The sequence below is a fragment of the Nicotiana attenuata genome, unplaced genomic scaffold, assembly GCF_001879085.1.
Source record: "Nicotiana attenuata strain UT unplaced genomic scaffold, NIATTr2, whole genome shotgun sequence".
NCBI lineage: Eukaryota > Viridiplantae > Streptophyta > Magnoliopsida > Solanales > Solanaceae > Nicotiana > Nicotiana attenuata.
The window spans coordinates 230,204-249,836 of record NW_017671798.1 but is presented as its reverse complement, the minus strand read 5'-3'; the positions used below and the strand labels follow the sequence as shown (position 1 = coordinate 249,836).

Genomic DNA, 19,633 nt, shown 5'->3' with positions numbered 1-19,633 from the left:
AGCAAAACGCCTATGTTCTTCCCATTTTTGGCGGTTTCCTTTACTACATATCTTGTTTTCCGGGTTGTTGAACCCTCCTATGTGGCCATATCTATGGTATATGAAGTGTGGAGTACAAAAACCCTTTGCCAAGTCCGGATTGTGGACCGTTCTGATTATCTTCGGTGAGTCTAAGAACCTGTGCACAGCTACAGTTCTTGGGGCAACCAAGTATTGTTGTCTTAAAGGCACCTCATTATTTCCAATGTACCCGGCTATCTTCTCCAAGGTCGGGGTTAGTTCAAAGTCCGAGAAATGGAAGACGTTATGTGCCGGGTCCCAACATGTGACCAACGCTCTGATGATGTCTCCCCGAGGCACAATCTCTAACAAACCAGTAAGCCCTTTCAAATACTTTTTGAGCTCGTCCTGTCCTTCTTTACCCAGATCGTTCCACCATAGGCGCAACTCCAGAGGGATTTTAGTCATGATTGAGAAAGGTTCATTTTGAATCGTGCTCATCCTGCACATTTATTAAGGTGATTTAATCACTTATTTTGACCTAAAAGGAAAAAATAAAAAATGACACTATTTTGTTCAAATTTCCAATTTAAAACAAGCAGCCGGTTTTGTGGATACGGCCTTTCAGCACTTCATAAAGAAGATTTTAAGGCTGTGCCCGCTAACCGTTGAAACTGACCCAAGGTGGCTGTTCTTGCAAAAACGGCCTTCCGGCGCCCTTTTGGGGGCATTTGGCTTAGTCTTAACAAGAATGTTGTCACCCGACTTATTCATGACGAAATCAAAAATTCTGGCATTTTTTGGCTATTTTTTTGCAAAGGGGAGGTTGGACCCGATGAGGGTTGCCTACGTATCTCACATCCGGTGAGAATCAAACCAGCGTAGTTCGGGCAGATTTGCCAAAATCAAACTATTTTGAACAACAATTTTTTACCTATTTTTCAGATATTTTCTTTTCTTTTCTTTTCACTTTTCAAAAATCCGGCAGCATTTCGGTACTATTTTGACATTGATTTTTCACAACAAAAGGTTATCCTCATTGAGTCTTACACTGCTATTTTCTCAATTTTCTCTCATTATATACAAGCCGGTCAACATGCAAAACTGAGCAAATAAATGCGCAAGTAGCACGTAAGATGCATCGGGATGGTCTTTTCATTTCAGGTCACCTGTCCTAGACGGACCCAACCCCTGTGTTGAGTCCCCTAAGTCAAATGCACATGATGCAAACAAACGTTCCTACTAGGGATCCGGCATGAGGGCAAGTTATTCTAGGTTCAAAACCTGGGTATATGTTCTAGACTGTGTACCCGAGCGGACAACTCGAGTCGAGGAGGGGGCAACGTACCGGGGACCCACAAGATCGTCCGACTTAGTAACTTGTCCGAGCCTCTTTCTTATTTCAGGGTATGACACTAACAGAATAGGGAGTCTCAACCAGTAAGCACATCCCCGGAGGTGAGAAGAGAAGGGTTTCGGAACAGTTTATATACAGTTCAGATAATATCAAAGCGGTAAAGCATTTAGCACATATAGCATGGAACCTGTAGAAAAATCAGATAAAGCCAAATATAACAATTATACTAAGCTCGAATTCTTGAACCCTGAATCGAAATTCTAGGTTCGTGTCCCCAGCAGAGTCGCCAGAGCTGTCACACCTCCTTTTTTACACACCTACCCCGAAGGATAAATGTATAACGGAGTTTTTCCATTTAAAGTGACATTATTCGAAATGGGATTATTTATTTATTTTTAGAGTCGCCACTTGGGATAGGATTGGCTTTTGGTGTCCCAAGTCACCGGTTTAACTTGAATCCCAGATCGAGGAAAATTTCGACTTCCCATTTGGAGTCTGCGAACCAGAAATTCTGAATAAGGAATTTTGTTGACCCGAGGGAAGGTGTTAGGCACCCCCGGATCCCGTGGTTCTAGCACGGTCGCTTAAATTATTATAATTGGCTAAAAATCTGATTTTAATACATGTTCTAACTTATGTGCTTTTTGAATTTAAATCGCTTTTATTATTATTTTTAAAGAGAATTGCAACGTCGTGAAAACGCGTCTCGAACCACGTCACATAAATGCACCCGCGGTTTTTGACACATTTCGACTTCGTTGAGACTTGAATTTGGGTCACATAAATGCGCACCCGAGATTAGGAAAGTAAAATTATTAAAGGACGCGCCTAAAGTGACTAACGCGTTATTAACTTTGCGGGAGGCCATGAAAATTCGCTAAATGGCACGTCCCGATTTCTAAATATTTTAATGAAGTAATTAAAAGGGGCCACGCAGTTTATGAATTTTGTTTGGCGTGGCACCTCAGTTTTATTTTAAGGCCAACCTAAGGGAACTATAATTTTCTATTGAGCATTGTCTCTAAAAGGGGCCCTAATTAATTAGCATTATTAATTGCTATTATTAAAAACCTTCAAGGAATTTGGGACTCAATATCAAGTCCACACTTAAACAAGAGGAAAGCCTCTTAATTCAAATGTGCTACTTAACCTGGAAGGCCCAAAACCTATGTTACAAAGCTGATCCCATAACCTTAATATGAATTCAAGCCTTTAGCGTTTTTGGGCTTCAAAATTAGCCCAGGAAGAAGGAAGACACAGTCAGCTCCATGAGAAGCTGCCTCATATTGGGCCTTGTACAAACAACTTTTAGGCCCAAATCCTATTTAAACAAAAGGCTGCCATGTTTTGGCTCATGAATGTGCCCAGATCCAGTACTGATCGTATTTGGTTCTCAAAATACTAATTTGAAATCACAACCGGGACTTAACAAATTGTGAACAGATGAACGACTTCAAATTTATTCAAATCAAGGCATGCCGACCTTAAATCCGAATCTCACACACACATTCAACTCGTTTGTATATTGATGACCTAACATACTCATTCTGAATTTTAACAGCCTTTTAATTCCAGATTAATGCACCTTAACACAAACTTAGTCCTAGACTGGGGAAACCGGAAGTAACTACTGAAATTCTCAACTTTCACATATTCATTCTGAGCTATTAACTCATGAACTTTCAAACTACATGTAACACAATATAGATCTGAAATATACTACTGTTTTGAATTGTAAATGAACTAATTTTGAGTCTCACTTTTTCGACAAGCACATGGTGAACAAATTAAAACAACCAGCTATTCTAAAATACAGGGGATACCGATTCTGCATCAATAGACATATTCATGCTATTTCCGGATTCAGTTTTTAACCAATAACGTATTCTAAGCTTAAGTGCAGACTAACATGATATTCAAGGCTAACATTATCTAGGCTAAACTGATATCATTAGCAAGTCATTCGTATAGTTCTAAGAAAGGTCCAACAATCCAGTTATTTACAAATCATTGTATTGTTCACATAAGCACAACTATACTATGTAGCTAAACTAAAATAGAACAAGAGAACTTCAGAGGGTAAATCAAGCTGCATTTCATCATTTATCTTCCAATTTAGTCATACATTGACTCTTCGCAGATCACATGAGACCGGAGGAATACCTGGAAGTTAAAATGAAAATGAGAAGAAGTGAAGGTCAGCTAGGCAGCAACACAGCAACTGGTTCGACTTACAGCAGCAAACCCAGCAAATTCAGAAAAAGCAGGAATACGAGCAAAGGCAGTAGACTTCTAACTCAACAATTTCAAACACAAAACCCAAGCAAAACAGAACAGGAGGTAGCAAAACCCAGAATCACTTCAATCAACCAAACAAAATCAGCTAAACTTGAAGATTAAGCTTGATGAACCAGTGTAATTGAATAGAAGACAGATCTGGAAATTTTTTTGGAATTTTCAGTGATTTTCAGTAGTTTGGAACTTGAATTTTTGAATTTTTTGATCCTATGGCTTTCTACCTTTTGANAAAGACTGCCTTTTATAGGCAAATATTAGGGCAACTTTCAAATTTTTCCTTTACACCTTAGTCCCTTATTAATTTTCAGATTTCAACTACTTAAACCCCTCATTTTATGCCTTGTTGGCCAAGTAACACTACTAACTTTCTGAATTTCAAATTAGGACCCCATCTAGAAGGTTCTAGTGATTTCCAATTTCAATTACTGCACTATTCTCTATTTTGAAATACCTATACTAGCCCTGCCCTTACCCCTGAATTACATAACCTAGTTATACTAACCTCCAGCCCCCTACCTTGGTCAAATAACCATGGTTAACTACTCACAGGGACTGAAAGGTTCAGCTATAACCAAATTCAATTATAACAAAAACTCTGAAATCTGAATTAACTACTGAATTCCGGATTGAAAACTACTACTATCTATTATCAGTCAAACCAAAAATTAAGAAATGAACAAAATTAACACAGAATCAGTAAGAACAGAGGAGAAAAGAAAAATAGAACATTAGCAAGCAAAAAAAATCGAAGAACAGGCAGAAGTACTAATTGAATTATCAAAACTAAACTAATCAAATAAAACTATGTAATTAAGCAGGAAACAAAATCAAAGACTTAAGCATGTGTTAACAACAAACTAAATAGACCTAAGACAAACAGGGAACAAACTCAAGAAATAATCCTGGGTTCAATTCGGAACCCTAGCTTAAACCTAATGAAAGAAGGAGAAGAATGAAAGGAAGACACGAGGACTCACCAACTAGGCTTGATTCCTGACCCTCAACTCTGATTTGGTCTTCACTTGACTGCCTTTGAATATGACTCCTAAATAATATTATATGCCGGTTCTTTAACAAAACAAACACATAATATCATTTTAGAACCATTTGAACACTGATAAACCCTCGAATCTGCGACTCAGACTTTGGCCTAAACCCTAGATTTGGGATTCGAAGGATTTAAGCCGGGTTTGAAGGAATCCGGTTTGAGATTTGGGAAGAGGGGGTTAAGGCGAGTCTGGGGTGTAAGTTTGGTGGGGTTTGAAGGCGACGCCGCCACCGGAGAACAAAAGCGGCGGCTAGGGTTCATGGCTTCAAACAAAGATTCGAGGGGTTTGGGCGTGTTTTGAGGGAAACGGGGGTCGGATTTGGAAAGGGGAGGAGGAGAGGAGGCTGTGGTGTTAATTTGGCGGCCATCAGAGGCGGCGCCGCCAGGGGGAGACGGTGGAAAAAGGGCGGCGGGATTAGGGTTCTTGAGAGAGGGGGGTCCGAGAGAGACGAGTGAGGGGGTAAGGGGGGGCTTCCGACACTTTTATACCCTAATCCTCATCAGTTCCGGACCGTTGGATTGACGAGATCCAACGGTCGTGATTAAAATAAGCGAAACGGCGTCGTTTTGAGCATAAAAAAGATGGACCGGGTTGGGAGCTCGAGTTTGGACTTGGACAGGCATGGGTTGGCACCTTATTTCAATTGGGCTAGCCAAATGTTGTGAATAATAGCCCAAAAAGACTGGCCTGTTTCCTCTTCTTCTCTTTATTTTCTTTTCAATTAATTTCTCTCTTTTATTTAAATTTAACTCAATTTCATTTCATTTCTTTTGATCTTTGTTTTTGTGTTGATAGCAAAAATTAAAGCTAACAAAAACCTGGATTAAACTAACATTAAACTAATTTATTTTCCTAAAACTAACTAAATCCCAATTTAAAAGAACAAAAAATGTAAAATGACTATTTTTGTTATTTTTCTCTTATTTTGGTATTAATTAACTAGTAAACCTAAAAATATAAAATTGGGTTCTAAATGCAAATGTGCTATTTTTGTATTTTTTATGATTTATATCAATTGAAATATGCACAAAAATGCAAACAACCACAAAATCATGCAATTAATTCCCTGAAATTCAAATAACAAAAAAGAAATCCTAATTTAATGAATTCTATAGGAGTAATTTAAGCTAGGCAAAAATCACGTGCTCACAGTGTTGTGGTGGTACTGGTGAGCTTGAGGTACAGGTCTTTCATTTGGGTCATTATCATGAGTTGAATATGTTCGGATTATCTCTTATTGGTGTGCGGATTGCGCAAGTTACAGCGTTAGTCTGCATTGAGGTGTCATGTCACCAGAGTGGTTGTGTGTGATTAGATGAGATCGTTGGGATCATTAATGAATACGAGAGGATTCAATTTTTAGCGCATTGGAAGGATAAATATCGAGGGTTGGCCCAGAAATTCGCTGTGGTTTTTGCCAAAGGAGAAAAGGCTTCATGAATGGTTGATCTAAGAAATGGTTATGGTTTACTGCGTGTTTCATTTATCATTGGCAGTATATGGAAGTGTTGGAACGAGACTTCAGTTGATAAGAGGTTTCCTATTGATATTCGGTTGCTGTGTGCGGCTGCTGTGATTAGATGTTATCGCTACCAGTGTTTGAGTTATGTGGCATATCATGTAATTGCACCTGAGGTTATAGATATGGTTTGTTATAGCTGGTTCGGGTTTATTCTGAATATAGATGTGAGATTCTGATCTTGTGGATGATTTCGGAAGTGGAAATGTGGTTCTAAGGTTTAAGGACTAGGTTGGGTTGCGAAATTTTAGTTGCTTGTGTTATCGGGCCTATATGAGATAGGGTGACGTGGGATCACCCCCGTGTATATGCATGGTAAAGTTATTCAGCAATTGGTTGGCTTCTAGAACAACTCTGGGTACGTTCGAGGACGAACGTTTGTTTAAGTTGGGGAGGATGTGACGACCCGGTCAGTCGTCTCATGAGTTACCGCTTCGTTTCCCTCATTTCTGCTTCTTTATGCTTCGTTATCCGTGTTTTATGTGATCAAGTTTATTAGTTTGCGTTTGGAGAGGATTTGGTAAGAAATGAGACACTTAGTCTCTTTTAAGAAGGTTTAAGTTGGAAAAGTCAACCGGATGTTGACTTATATGTTAGAGGGCTCGGATGTGAGTTCCGATGGTTCGGTTAGCTTCGGGAGGTTATTTGTGACTTAGGAGCGTGATCGGAATTGGCTTTGGAGGTCCGGAGTAGAATTAGGCTTGAATTGGCGAAGTTGATATTTTGGCGATTTCCTGATGGTAGGTGAGATTTTGATCCGAGGGTCGGAATGGAATTCCGAGAGTTGCTGTAGTTTCGTTATGTCATTTGGGATGTGTGTGCAAAATTTCAGGTCATTCGGACGTGGTTTGGTTAGGTTTTTGATCGAAAGCGTATTTCGAAAGATTTTTAGAAACATAGGCTTGCATCCGGTGTGTTTTGGGTAATTTGATGTTGTTTGAGGTGTTTTGATGATTGGAGCAAGTTTGAATAAGGTTTTAGGATGTGTTGGTGCCTTTGGTTGAGGTCCCGGGGGCCTCGGGTGAGTTTCGGATGGTCAACCGGACCATTTTGTGCCTTAAAAGATAGCAGAAATTGCAGGCTTCAATTGCAGGTATTTTGTTCATTGCGATCGCATAGGTGCTATTGCGATCGCGTAGAAACTTTTGGGGCCAGTCCATTTTGTTCAATGCGTTCGCATAGGATGGGTTGCGATCGCATAGTAGTAAGGAATTTGTTGATTGCGAACGCGTAGGGAAGGTCGCGTTCGCATAGAGTAAAGTGGACCTGAGGTCTTAGTTGGAATTTGTTCACCGCGAACGCGGAGGGTTTTCCGCGATCGCATAGAGTAATATGGTAGTGTATTGCGTTCGCATGGTTTTTGTTGCGTTCGCATAGGGTTAAATTTGGGAGCTGAGTTGTTGTGCTTCGCGATCGCGAAGGTTTTCCCGCGATCGCATAGAAGGAAATTTGGCCCGGGCAAAATGTTTTTAAAATCGTCTTGTTCGCGAATGTGGGTCTATTTTCACCCATAGCTGCTCATTTTTGAGAGATTTTCGAGGAGATTAAAGAGAGATTCAAGGGGAAACACCTGGAGGTAAGATTTTTGAACTCAATACTCGATTATATTGTGTAATCCACCTAGAAATTCATGGAACTTGAGTTAAAAATGGAAGAACTAGGGCTTAAGATTTTGAACTTTTGAATTGGGATTTGAAGGACCATTTGGGGTCGGATTTGAGAACTTTTGATATGTATGAACTCGTGAGGAGATAAGGAACCCGTTGATGTAAAAATTTCTGAGTTTCGAGAAGTGGGCCCGGGGCTCGGGTTTTGCTAATTTCGGGATTTTTGATATTTTTCGAGTGTTTTCGCTTGGGCTTTGTTCCCTTAGCATATTGTGACGTATTCGTTCTGATTTTGGATAGATTCGACGCGCGTGGAGGCCGATTCGAGGGGCAAAGGCGTCGCGAGCTAGAGATTTCGCCGGTTCGAGGTGAGTAATGATTGTAAATGATATTCTGAGGGTTTGAAACCCCGGATTTGCACATCGTAGTGCTATGTTGAGGTGACTTGCACGCCGGATAGCGAGCGTGGGGTAGAGCACCGTTGGGGATTGTGACTTGGTCCGTCTCGATTGATGATTTTACCGTGTATTTGACTGAAACTTATTTGTCATGATTTGGGCTGATTGCCATATTTGGGCTTCGTGCCAATTATTTGAACCCTTCGGGGATTTTCATCACTGCTTCCTCACTGTTTTGATTTACTACTTGAACTCAGTCCTGTTGATATCTACTGTTTTACAAACTCAGCCACTTTTACTCAGATTTGAAACTCAAATGATATTTCTAAATGATGTTTTGGCTGAGAACTACTGTTTTACTAATGCCCGAGGGGCTTGTGATGATTTTTGGACTGAGTGAGGCCGAGGGCCATATGTGAGGATATGCTGAGTGATATGAGGCCGAGGGCCTAAGATACATTTATATGCCACGAGGTGGCTTGAGTGATGTGAGGCCGAGTGCTGAGTGATGTGAGGCTGAGTGCCAAGAGATGATGCCACGAGGTGGCTTGATATTGCGCTTGGGCCGTAAAGCCCCTCCCGGAGTCTGCACACCCCCAGTGAGCGTCGTCGACGAAATATATGGATCGGGTTGCACGCCGCAGCGATATATGGATCGGGCTGCACGCCGCAGCGGTTGCTATATGATACTATTCTGAGAGTGATCTGAGAGAGAGAGCCCGAGGGGCTGAGAGTGTTCTGAGAGTGAGCCCGAGGGGCTATTACTGTTCTGAGATATTGCCCGAGGGGCGAACCTTTATGTGTTCATCTTTCATATTTACTTGTCATTTTACCTGTTATACTGTGGTATTTGTGCCCGAGGGGTGAATTTTCTGTACTTATCGGCATTAACTGTTTTGCAACCATTGCGTAACTGTTGAAAAAGTCATCTTCAAAAGAAGTTTAAACTGAGCTAAGACATTTTCTAAAGATTTCACAATTTCACTGTTTTTCTCAAAGGGTTTTACACTGCTTCTATACAACATGATGGTTTGCTTTACGTGATTTCTTACTGCTCAGTTGTTATTTACCTTTATTATTCACTGAGTTGGAGTACTCACTTTACTCCCTGCACCTTGTGTGCAGATGCAGGTATTTATACACCCGGTAGCGGGTTTTGGCTGATCGGAGGCAATGTTGTCTGATTTAGCGAGGTGGCTGCCAGTTCGCAGCACCGCATTTCTTCCTTTTGGTTTATCAGTCTTATTTTGAATGTTTTAGGCCTTGTAGTTGTAGTTATACTCTAATAGATGCTCGTGACTTGTGACACCCCGGTTTGGGCTGTGTTTGGATTGTATTCCGAACTTAATAAAGAAATCCTTGTTTAGACTGTGATTATGTAATTATGCTAAAACTGTTTATTAATTTTTTTTTTTACTATTCTGAAAAGGCGAAATGGGTTGGTTGGCTGGCCTTGAGGCGCCATCACGACCGGATCGGGGTTTGGGTCATGACAGTGGGTCTTCAGGTAAGCCTGTGCGGCCGCGGTCCATTTAATGCGGTCCGCACAGGGGGTCTCAGAGGGGTATAAATAAACGGGATTTTCAGTCATTTTTCACTTTTCAAAACCCTAAAAACATAAGAGGCGATTTTTCAAACAACCTTTCTTCTCCAAAACGTTGGTAAGTGATTTCTAACTTATTTTCTTCACTCCTTAACATCTTTAAATATGGTTTCAACTTAAAATCAAAGATTTTCATGGGGGAAATTGGGTAGAACCTAGGTTTTTCAAAAATTGAGGATTTGGACCTCAATTTCAGGTCCGATTTCAATATAAATTATATATTTGAGTTCGTGGGGGAATGGGTAATCGGGTTTTGGTTCGAACCTCGGGTTTTGACCACGTGGGCTCGGGGGTGATTTTTGACTTTTTGGGTAAAACTTGGGAAAACTCATTTTCATGCATTGGGGTTGATTCATTTAGTGTTTATTAATGTAATTAAGTAATTTGTGATTAGATACGAGCGAATTGGAGGTGGAATCGCGGGGTAAAGCTATACTTGAGGCTTAAGTTGTGTGCAAGGCATTGAGGTAAGTGTTTGGTCTAACCCTAGCTTGAGGGACTAGGAGTTGAGTCATATTTGCTAATTACTTCTTGTTGAGTACGACGTATAGGCATGGTGACGAGTATCTATACGTTGGTGTCAAGCATGACCGTGAGCCTTAAAATTGTGAATATCTTGGTTTCGTTGTATTTTTCTTGCCTTGGTGATGATTCTTATTTGTTGTGAAGAGCTTGTGAAAAGGAATTGTTATATATAAACAACGAGGAGTATTGGCTCAAGTTATATTTCAATTGTGAACGTATACGAAATGGTTGAACCCCTTTGGAGCATTGGCTTAAGTGGTAAAGTGAGATATGAAATGAAAGTGAAAGGAAGAGAAAGAGGACTTTAGTTGTTCCCTTGCCGGGATATTGCTGTTTATTGATTGTTTTTCCCTTGCCGGGATGTTGAGATTATAGATGTTGTACCCTTGCCGGGATTTAATTATTCAATTGTGTCCCCTTGCCGGGACTTCTTTTATTATTTTGTTTATCCCCTTGCCCCTTGTTTGTGATTGTTGTTTGGGTGAGGAAGAGTCTAAAGCACGAAGGGTGATGCCGTGCATTATTTGTTTGTTGTGAGGAAAGAGTGTAAAGCACGAAGGGTGATGCCGTGCATTGTTTGCTTATGGTGAGGAAAGAGTGTAAAGTATGAAGGGTGATGCCGTGCATTGCTCGCTTATGGTGAGGAAAGAGAGTAAAGCACGAAGGGTGATGTCGTGCCGCACGATGTACCATTCCGTGCCGATTCTATTGATTATATGTGAGGAAAGAGAGTAAAAGCACGAAGGGTGATGCCTTGCACACTTTATTATGTCATTGCTTGGTGAGGATGAGAGTAAAAGCACGAAGGGTGATGCTGTGCACTTGTTGCTTTCTGTTTCTTTATTAATGTCCGAGTTGTGTTGTTTCCTTCGTTACTGGACGACTTTTACTTGAAATTGTTATTTTCCCCATAGCATGCTCCCCCTCCCATATTAATTACTTGTCTCCGTATTTTGATTCCGCTATATGTGTCTATATATAATTGCACAGGTTTATGTGGTAGTCCGGTCTAGCCTCGTCACTACTTCGCCGGGGTTAGGCTAGGCACTTACCAGCACATGGGGTCGGTTGTGCTGATGCTACACTCTGTGCTCTTTTGCACAGATCCAGGTGTTGGAGCAGCTTACGGTGCGCAGCAGTAGTTAGGGAGCCGACCTTCAGTCCACGAGACTCCGAGGTAGCCTTGCTGGCGTCCGCAGGCCCGGCGTCTCTTCTTTCAGTTTTCATGTTCTGTTGACATTTGTATTCAAGACAGACTATGCCCTTTAATTCAAACCCTTATTTGTAGTAATCCTAGACAGTCCGTGTATTGTTGTGACACCAGGTACTGGGTAGAGACTTGTATTGGCTTCTAGACGTTGTTTCTATATTTAGTTCAGACTTCCGCTAAATTTTACTTCTCATTATCTTTTAACTGCTTATTCAATGATAATTTAGTTTTTTAATCATGTATAAAACGAAATATGGTTAATGTTTGCTAAGGTTCTTGGCTTGCCTAGCTTCCACGAGTAGGCGTCATCATGACCCCCGAGGGCGGGGAATCCGGGTCGTGACAATTAAATTGGGATTCAAGACATTAAAGGCAAAAAATGACGAACTATTACTACTTTTTAATTTGAAGAAAAGAACTACTATTATTAATTCTTTCTTTTTATTTTCTAAGTACTATTGATATTCTAAAAGTCAAGCTAGATGAGAATTAGAGTTAAAATAAGCCAATATATATATAATTAATATAAGGAAATTAATCTCTACTCCCTCAATCTCAAGTTATTTATCGTAATTCAAAAAATAGATGTTTCAAATTATTTGTTATTTTAGAAGTAATTGTTTCAAATTATTTTTTTTTGTTATATTTTTAGTAGTAATTGTTCTTGAAGATGGAGATGGCACATAAATAAAGTAAATATTCAATGAAGAGATATTATATTATGACATAATAAGGGTTAAATAGTCAAAAATTCCTTTGAAGTAATATTTTCTTTAGGTGTTTGTAATAGAGAAATACGACAAATAGTTTGAGACAGAGGAAATATTTATTAGTAATCAAGAGCATTTAAATAGGTAAAAAATAGTGATCTTATTAGTTATATGAAACATTTATTATAACAACAAGAACGTACTCCAATCAAACAAATAATTGATCAATATCAGAAATCACATCAATTGGTAAATGAAATGATTACCGTTACAGATGTTAGTACTGAAGTTGCACCAATCAATAAACTCATGAATTTACTAGCAAAATTAACTAAGTTCTGTTTGGTGGAATTCTATTTTCTAAAAGCTGAAGACAGTAAATTTTATTGATATTTGACATAAAAGAAAAAAAATAGAAAAGAAAATTATAACTCACAAAGTTAAAATCATGTATTAAAATTATTTAAAATGGAAATAACTCACAAAGTTAAAACCATGTATCAAAATTTTTTAAAGTTGCCAATCGAAAACTATATTTTTTTTTAATATAAAACAACTAAAAACAAATAACATTAGATCTTTTTTTAATATTAACTACTATGTATTGTCCACAACAGCAAAAATGTACACGGATCTATTATCTGTCTATCTTATTTTAATAAGAAAAATATATTATGCAAATTAAAATAGAGGAAGTAATATTTATAAATCTTCTAAATTTAGCATTCATTGAACCAAGTACACGCGCAAACCGTGTACCCTAAAGCTAGTTAGGTGTGAATTGGGTGAAGATCTTTTTGATTGAAAAGAAGAGGAAACTGGAGATTTGTAGAAGGAGAGGGTGGTAGAGTAGTCTTGATCTCTTTTTAGATTTGATAAAGATTAGAGCGGAATAGGTGTTAAATATCAATAGACTCTAATAAGCTCAACAATATTATTTTGGTCTCTGGAAAAATATTATTTTGTTTAAAAGTTTTGACTTCTTTTGCGTACAAAAGAAAATAGTTATAGTTTCCCTCCCCCTACTGTTGGCCACTCTTTTGAATATATGACAATCAAACGTCAAATAATAAATAAATATGCACTAATAAGCAAGTCATAATAGTTTAATTTATTATTAATTACATACCTCCTTTTAATATTTCGTTAGTCCCTCAACTCTGTCCATCTTTCCTAAGAAAAACCTGTTTACCCATTAATTGTTCTACTTTCTTAATGACATTAAAAATACACTGCTTCAGCTTTGGAATTAGGAAAAAGGATTAGTTACCTCCTATAGCAAAGGTTGATACTTTATTTATTTTAAATTAATACCCTTTTAAAAAATTATATTCCATAGCTACCTTTTGATTTTTTATAGCCAAATATCTATTTATGGTTACCTCCTACCCTTAAGCCATAAAATAAGCTTTGTATTATTTTTCTCTATCATTCTTTCACATTTTTCTCCACCCTCTCTCTCAATGCCAGTTTTTACCATGAATACAAACTCATGGATTCTCTCTCATAAGTTCCTCCGTCGATCGTTCTTCTTCCTAGAAAGCTTCTCCGCCACCACCATCATCAGCGGCGAATCTCCGATGGAATTGGAGAAATTGGGATTGGAGAGAACGTAATTTGGAAGCTTTGATAGCAGAAGCTTGTTGCTCTTCTGTTGTTGGAGCTTTGCGTGGTCTTCCGTGCATTTTATTTTCACACAGATGAGTTATCAGGGGAAAGTTTTTTGCTTTGGGTTTAAGGAATTCTCTGCAAACCTGCAATTTGGTTGTTGTGTGGTGGTTTTGAATAAAGGTTAGATGTGCTTTGCAAAGATGTGATCTGCAAATTGCAATTCTGTCGATTTGTTTGTTCTCGCATAACTTTGCTTTCTATTGCCGGAATAGTATCATAGTAACTAGGGGCAGACCCACATGGAGTCAAGAGGGTTCATATGAACCCGCTTCATCGAAAAATAACACTGTGTATATATGTATATTTTTTTTGTCTTCAAAAAAGTAAAGGTATAAAGATTATTTTGACCCGCTTCAAACAAGTAAATCGCCTAGCCTGCTGGTAAAGAGGGTTCAAATTTCCACATGGTCCTGAGTTTGAAACCAGCTAGTCACATATGGCCTCTATTTTTTTTAATATAGGTCTCTTTTCCCATAAAAACGACGCCGTTTATGTTTTTATAAAATATCCCCCAATTCCTCAAATCAGAAAACGATTAGAATCTCTAATCTCAAGCCCTCGATGCCTCTCTCTCTCTCATTCTCTCTCATTCTCTCTCTCTCTCTCTCTCTCTCTCTCTCTCTCTCTCTCTCTCTCTCTCTCTCTCTCTCTCGTCAATTTCAAAGAGAATCGCCTCCTCCGTTAGCCCCTGCCGAGAAGGTCATCTCCCTCAAAGACAAAGGGCTTCATCTTGGTATCTAACTAAAACTTCAGGTGATCAATAAGAACCAAATCTAGTTTTCCAATTTGTAGTATTTATTCCTCTTTTGCACAAAGATTTAATCCCAATAAATTTCCTTCACCTCTATGTGCTTTCTTCTCTTTGTTGTAGTTCAATTTCAAAGAACATTGCTTCATAGTCGTCTCCTCCATTAGCCATAAGCCACTGCCGCTTCTCGTTGGGTCGCCTCTCTCCGTCTCTCGCCGTCAGCCCGTCAATTGTCACTATCAGGTTTCTCGCTTGCTTATATTGCAGATTTTTGTAATTTATGCTTTGGAAAAAATTCAGATTGTTTTAATGGGTTTTGGCTGAGAAATTGAGAGTAATAAATTTGCTTATATTGAGAAGTTAAGCACTTTTTCTCTTTAGTTATGGAAAATTTCAGATTGTTGTTGTTGGTTTTGAGTAAGAAATTCTTTTTCAGTTTGAATATAATGAAAGTATAAAAAGTCTTCTCAAGCAAGACATGTTGAAACAGATTATACTTAAACACAATGAATTTTTATACATCAATGTATTTTAACCGATTATATTAGATTATTGATTGCATTTTTATTAGACTATCAAATTAGGAATTGCCTATTATTGCATGTCTAAGGTGATGATATAAGAAATTCTCACTATCAGGTTTCACCTTTGCTATTATCCATGAATGAAAGTTTCATCGAAAAGTTCTGTAATCTGATGAGTGACCACATTAATTCTTCTAGTTTAAATTTAAGGTTAAACATATACAAAAGTATTTTTCTAATTCTAATTCTAATTTGGTAATCCAGTTTGTGTTATAATGAAGAGATTTTACCCTCCAGCATCTTCCAAGTTGCCACAACCAAGTTCATCCTCTCCAATTGCTACTCCCGTGGAACAAAATTTGAACCAATTAGAAGAGCAACCTCAATCTTCTAAAAGACAAAGACAAGGAGTAGATCTTGATTCTTTACCGACTGATCCAAAGGAGAGAATACCCATTAGAGATTATCATCCAAATGAGCGTGATGAGATTAGAAGAGAATATCTCCGAAGAGGTTCTTACCAACCCCGGCATCATAAGTTTCCTCAAAGAGATTTTTCGGGCTTAAAGCGCCGTTTCAATCCTAAATGGTTTGATGAATATCGTAATTGGTTGGAGTACAGTGTGATACAAGATGCAGCTTATTGTTTGTATTGTTACTTGTTTCAAGATGAAGACATTCATCAAGGTGAAGGCGATGTATTTTCAAGTTTAGGATTTTAGAATTGGCAAAAAAAGAAGAGATTCGATATGCATGTTGGTAAGTCGAGCAGTATTCATAATCATGCAAAAAGAAATGTGAAGATCTATTAAAACAAAAACAGTCAATTCAAACTTCATTTGATACGCAATCCAGTCAAACCAAGCTCGAATACAAAATTCGCTTGAAGGCTTCAATTGAGGTTGTAAGACTCCTATTGAATCAAGGATTGGCATTTCGTGGATATCGTGAAGATGAATCATCATTAAACAAGGGTAACTTTCTTGAGATTCTTTCATGGTATGCAGATAGGTGCGATAAAATTCGTGATCTTGTGTTGAAAAAGGCTCCAAAGAATGATCAGTTGACCTCTCATAAAATTCAAAAAGACATTATCATTGCATGTAAAATTGAAACAGTTAAAGAAATCATGGATGATCTAACTGGAGACTTTTTTGCATTGCTAGTTGATGAATCATGTGATGTATCACGCAAAGAGCAATTAACTATTGTCTTGCGATATGTTAATAGATGTGGATATGTGGTGGAGCATTTTATTGGGATCGTTCATGTTCGTAATACTAGTGCTTTATGTTTAAAGGAAGCAATTGTTGATTACCTTGCTCAACATTCTTTGAGTTTATCTTATGTGCGTGGACAATGCTATGATGGAGAAAGCAACATGCAAGGGGATTTAGGTGGCCTCAAAACTTTGATTCAACAAGAAAGTAAATCCGCTTATTCCATTCATTGTTTTGCACACCAACTTCAATTGACTCTTGTTGCGGTATCCAAAAAGTGTCTTGAAATGGGAGAACTTGTATTGTTGGTTTCTAATGCATTGAATATAGTGGAAGGTTCTTACAAATGTATGGATGATCTTCGAGAATCTCAAGCAGAAAAAGTTCAAAAGGCATTAGACATGGGTAAACTTGAAACTGGTAGGGGTTTGAATCAAGAACTTTGTCTTGCCAGAGCTGCCGATACTCGCTAGGGTTCGCACTACAAATCTTTTAAGAACTTTATTTCTATGTTTGGCTCAATTATTGATGTTCTTGATACTATCGTTGTTGATGCCCGGACTTTAGAAGAAAGAGCTAAGGCAAAGGGATATCTTAGCACTTGTCAAACATTTGAGGTTGCTTTCATGTTGCACCTAATGAGAGATGTTTTGGGGATCACAAATGAGCTTAATACATCCTTACAAAAAAAGGAGCAAGATATTGCAAATGATATTCTACTTGTTGAAGTGGCAAAGAAACGGTTGCAAAAGCTAACAGAAGAAGAAAGGGGTTTACTTATTAATAAGGTGTCTGCATTTTGTGTCAAGTATATATTTTGATACCAAACTTTGATGACTTCTATGTTAACTCCGGAAGATCTCGACGTAAAGTTGCTGATTATACTATTTTACATCACTATCGTGTTGATATATTTTTTAAGATTATTGATTGGCAAGTTCAAGAACTCAATGCTCGTTTTAATAAGGTGACAACGAACTTGTTTGTTGGAGTAGCTTGCTTAAATCCAGTTGATTCATTTTTCAGTTTTGACATAAACAAGATATATGGTTGAATTGTATCCTGGCGATTTTGATGAGAATATAATGGTTACGCTCAAGAATCAACTTGAAACTTATATTGTTGATGTTCGTCATTTTGATGAAAGGTTCTCAAATCTACAAAGACTTGTTGATCTTTCTGAAACACTAGTTAAGACAAAGAATCATTTGAATTATCCGTTTGTGTTTCGCCTTGTGAAATTTGCTTTGCTTCTACCAGTTGCCACTGCTACAGTTGAAAGAACTTTCTCGGCGATGAAGTTGATCAAGAGTGAATTGCAAAACCGAATGAATGACGAATTCATGAGCGGTTGTTTGGTACCTTGTGTAGAAAGAAAAATATTTAACACCATTTCTGATGAGACTATTATGAATACATTCAGGAAATGAAAACTCGGAGAGGACAGTTATAATAATATATATTATTAATATATAGTTTTTGTTGACCTCTTTGTATATTTGCTTCTTTGCATTTTGAACCCGCTTGATAAAAATCCTGGGTCCGCCATTGACAGTAACGGGAGCAATGACGTTTCGAGTCAGAATCGCGGCCCTCTCGACGAGACGACATTAGGGTTGTTCTTGAACAAAGACAACGGAGTTTGGCGCTGAGCAACTTGAAGATTCTGTTACCTTTTTTTAAGTGTATTTCAATGTATCTCGCTATATTTTCATGTATTTCGTTGTATTCATTGTCTTTTTTTTTAATTGTATTTCAATGTATCTCGTTGTATTCGATGTATTTCATTGTATTAACTGTCTCGCAATATTCCATGAATGTATTCATATATTTTTTTTAACTAATATAATTTATGTATTCAGATGTATTATATAATTTCTCTTATATAATTTCTCTGAAGATTGCTATATTTTTGGGGTGTTTTTCGGTTGAGAATCTTTTTTATAACTGGAAATACAAAATTTGTGTGTTATAATTGAGTTTTTTGAGTTATATTAAGAGTCTATTATGTTAATTGATTCACTTTCCGTTTAAAACAGTATAATCCCCTATTTCACGCCGTGAATACAGTCGAATACAATAAGTTGTCCAGCTATAATCCCATGTTTCACGCCATGAATACAGTCGAATACACTCGAATACAAAAATCTGTCTAGCTGTAATACCTTGTTTCACGCCTAGAAATGCTACTGTATTCATGAATACAGTAGCTTAAATACATCTAATACACTCTAAAAAATCTGAAAACATAGCTATAGGAAGTAATATAGTAAATGGTAGCTACAACTAGCTAATAACCACTAAAACATAGTGATTTCTGAAAGTTTCTCAAACATCAACCGCTCGTTAAGTACTTCCTCTGATGTTTAATTAAGAGCCCGAGGCCATTTACTTGCTCATTATAGGCAGAGTTAAAACAAGATTTGAAGTTTATGAATTCTAAATTTGCATGGAAGTCACAGATCATTTTTATTACTGGGTTCGCAATTAAATACTCAAAATAGCCACTTAAACTTGACAAGTTTTGTTAGATAGCCTTATAAACTTATAGAGTGACCAGTTACACACATATACTTGCATTGTGTATTTTGTGAACACTTGTGTCCATAAAAGCAAGTGCGTGAAACACACTTGCGAATGATGTGCAAAGTCAACCAACTATGAACAAGACGTGGAATTTGAAAGAGAAAAATTTGACAAGTATAACTAAAAGAATAAATGCAATAACCAAATACAAACCCGCCCAGACCTATGCCTTTTCTTCACCCGTGGACCATATACTAGACCCTTCGTCCGTCCCCACTTCTTCATATCTCTGTTTCTCTTAGTTACATTTGCATTAAACAAATCGTTTATAGACGGAGCAACTTTTCCGATGCAAGCTCATCGCCAAAATAAGAACTATTCTTCATTGGGTATATAAACGACAAGTATTTCTGAGCTTTACGATCAGAAATTGCGATAGTTCTTGGGTTGGTGCCGATTACTGTTACAAATTGCACAATGCTTGAGAGGTCGCAATTTCTTGAGCTTCTATGTGGTTTGATTTTAAGTTTTCGCTGAGAAAATCACTTTTGGGTTCAAAATCTGGTATTTTTATTTACTTGTGTCATTGGTCTGGATTACCTTCATGTTGAGGTCATTGGGATATCCTCTCTCAGATTGAAGCAGCGAAGGATGTTATTGTATTGCCT

The 19,633-nt window shown here is 37.9% G+C and overlaps 2 protein-coding genes across 2 annotated transcripts; both read left to right on the top strand.

Moving 5' to 3' along the window:
* Positions 1–15,494: 15,494 nt before the first annotated feature.
* Positions 15,495–16,912, top strand: LOC109210281 (zinc finger MYM-type protein 1-like). The gene is made up of 2 exons (XM_019373679.1): positions 15,495–15,917; positions 16,043–16,912. The coding sequence occupies exons 1-2, from the start codon at positions 15,495–15,497 to the stop codon at positions 16,910–16,912; spliced, it is 1,293 nt and encodes a 430-aa protein (XP_019229224.1).
* A 36-nt stretch (positions 16,913–16,948) lies between these two features.
* LOC109210280 lies at positions 16,949–17,869 on the top strand. The gene is made up of 2 exons (XM_019373678.1): positions 16,949–17,247; positions 17,482–17,869. Exons 1-2 carry the CDS (start codon positions 16,949–16,951, stop codon positions 17,867–17,869), a joined length of 687 nt encoding a protein of 228 aa, XP_019229223.1.
* Positions 17,870–19,633: the final 1,764 nt, after the last annotated feature.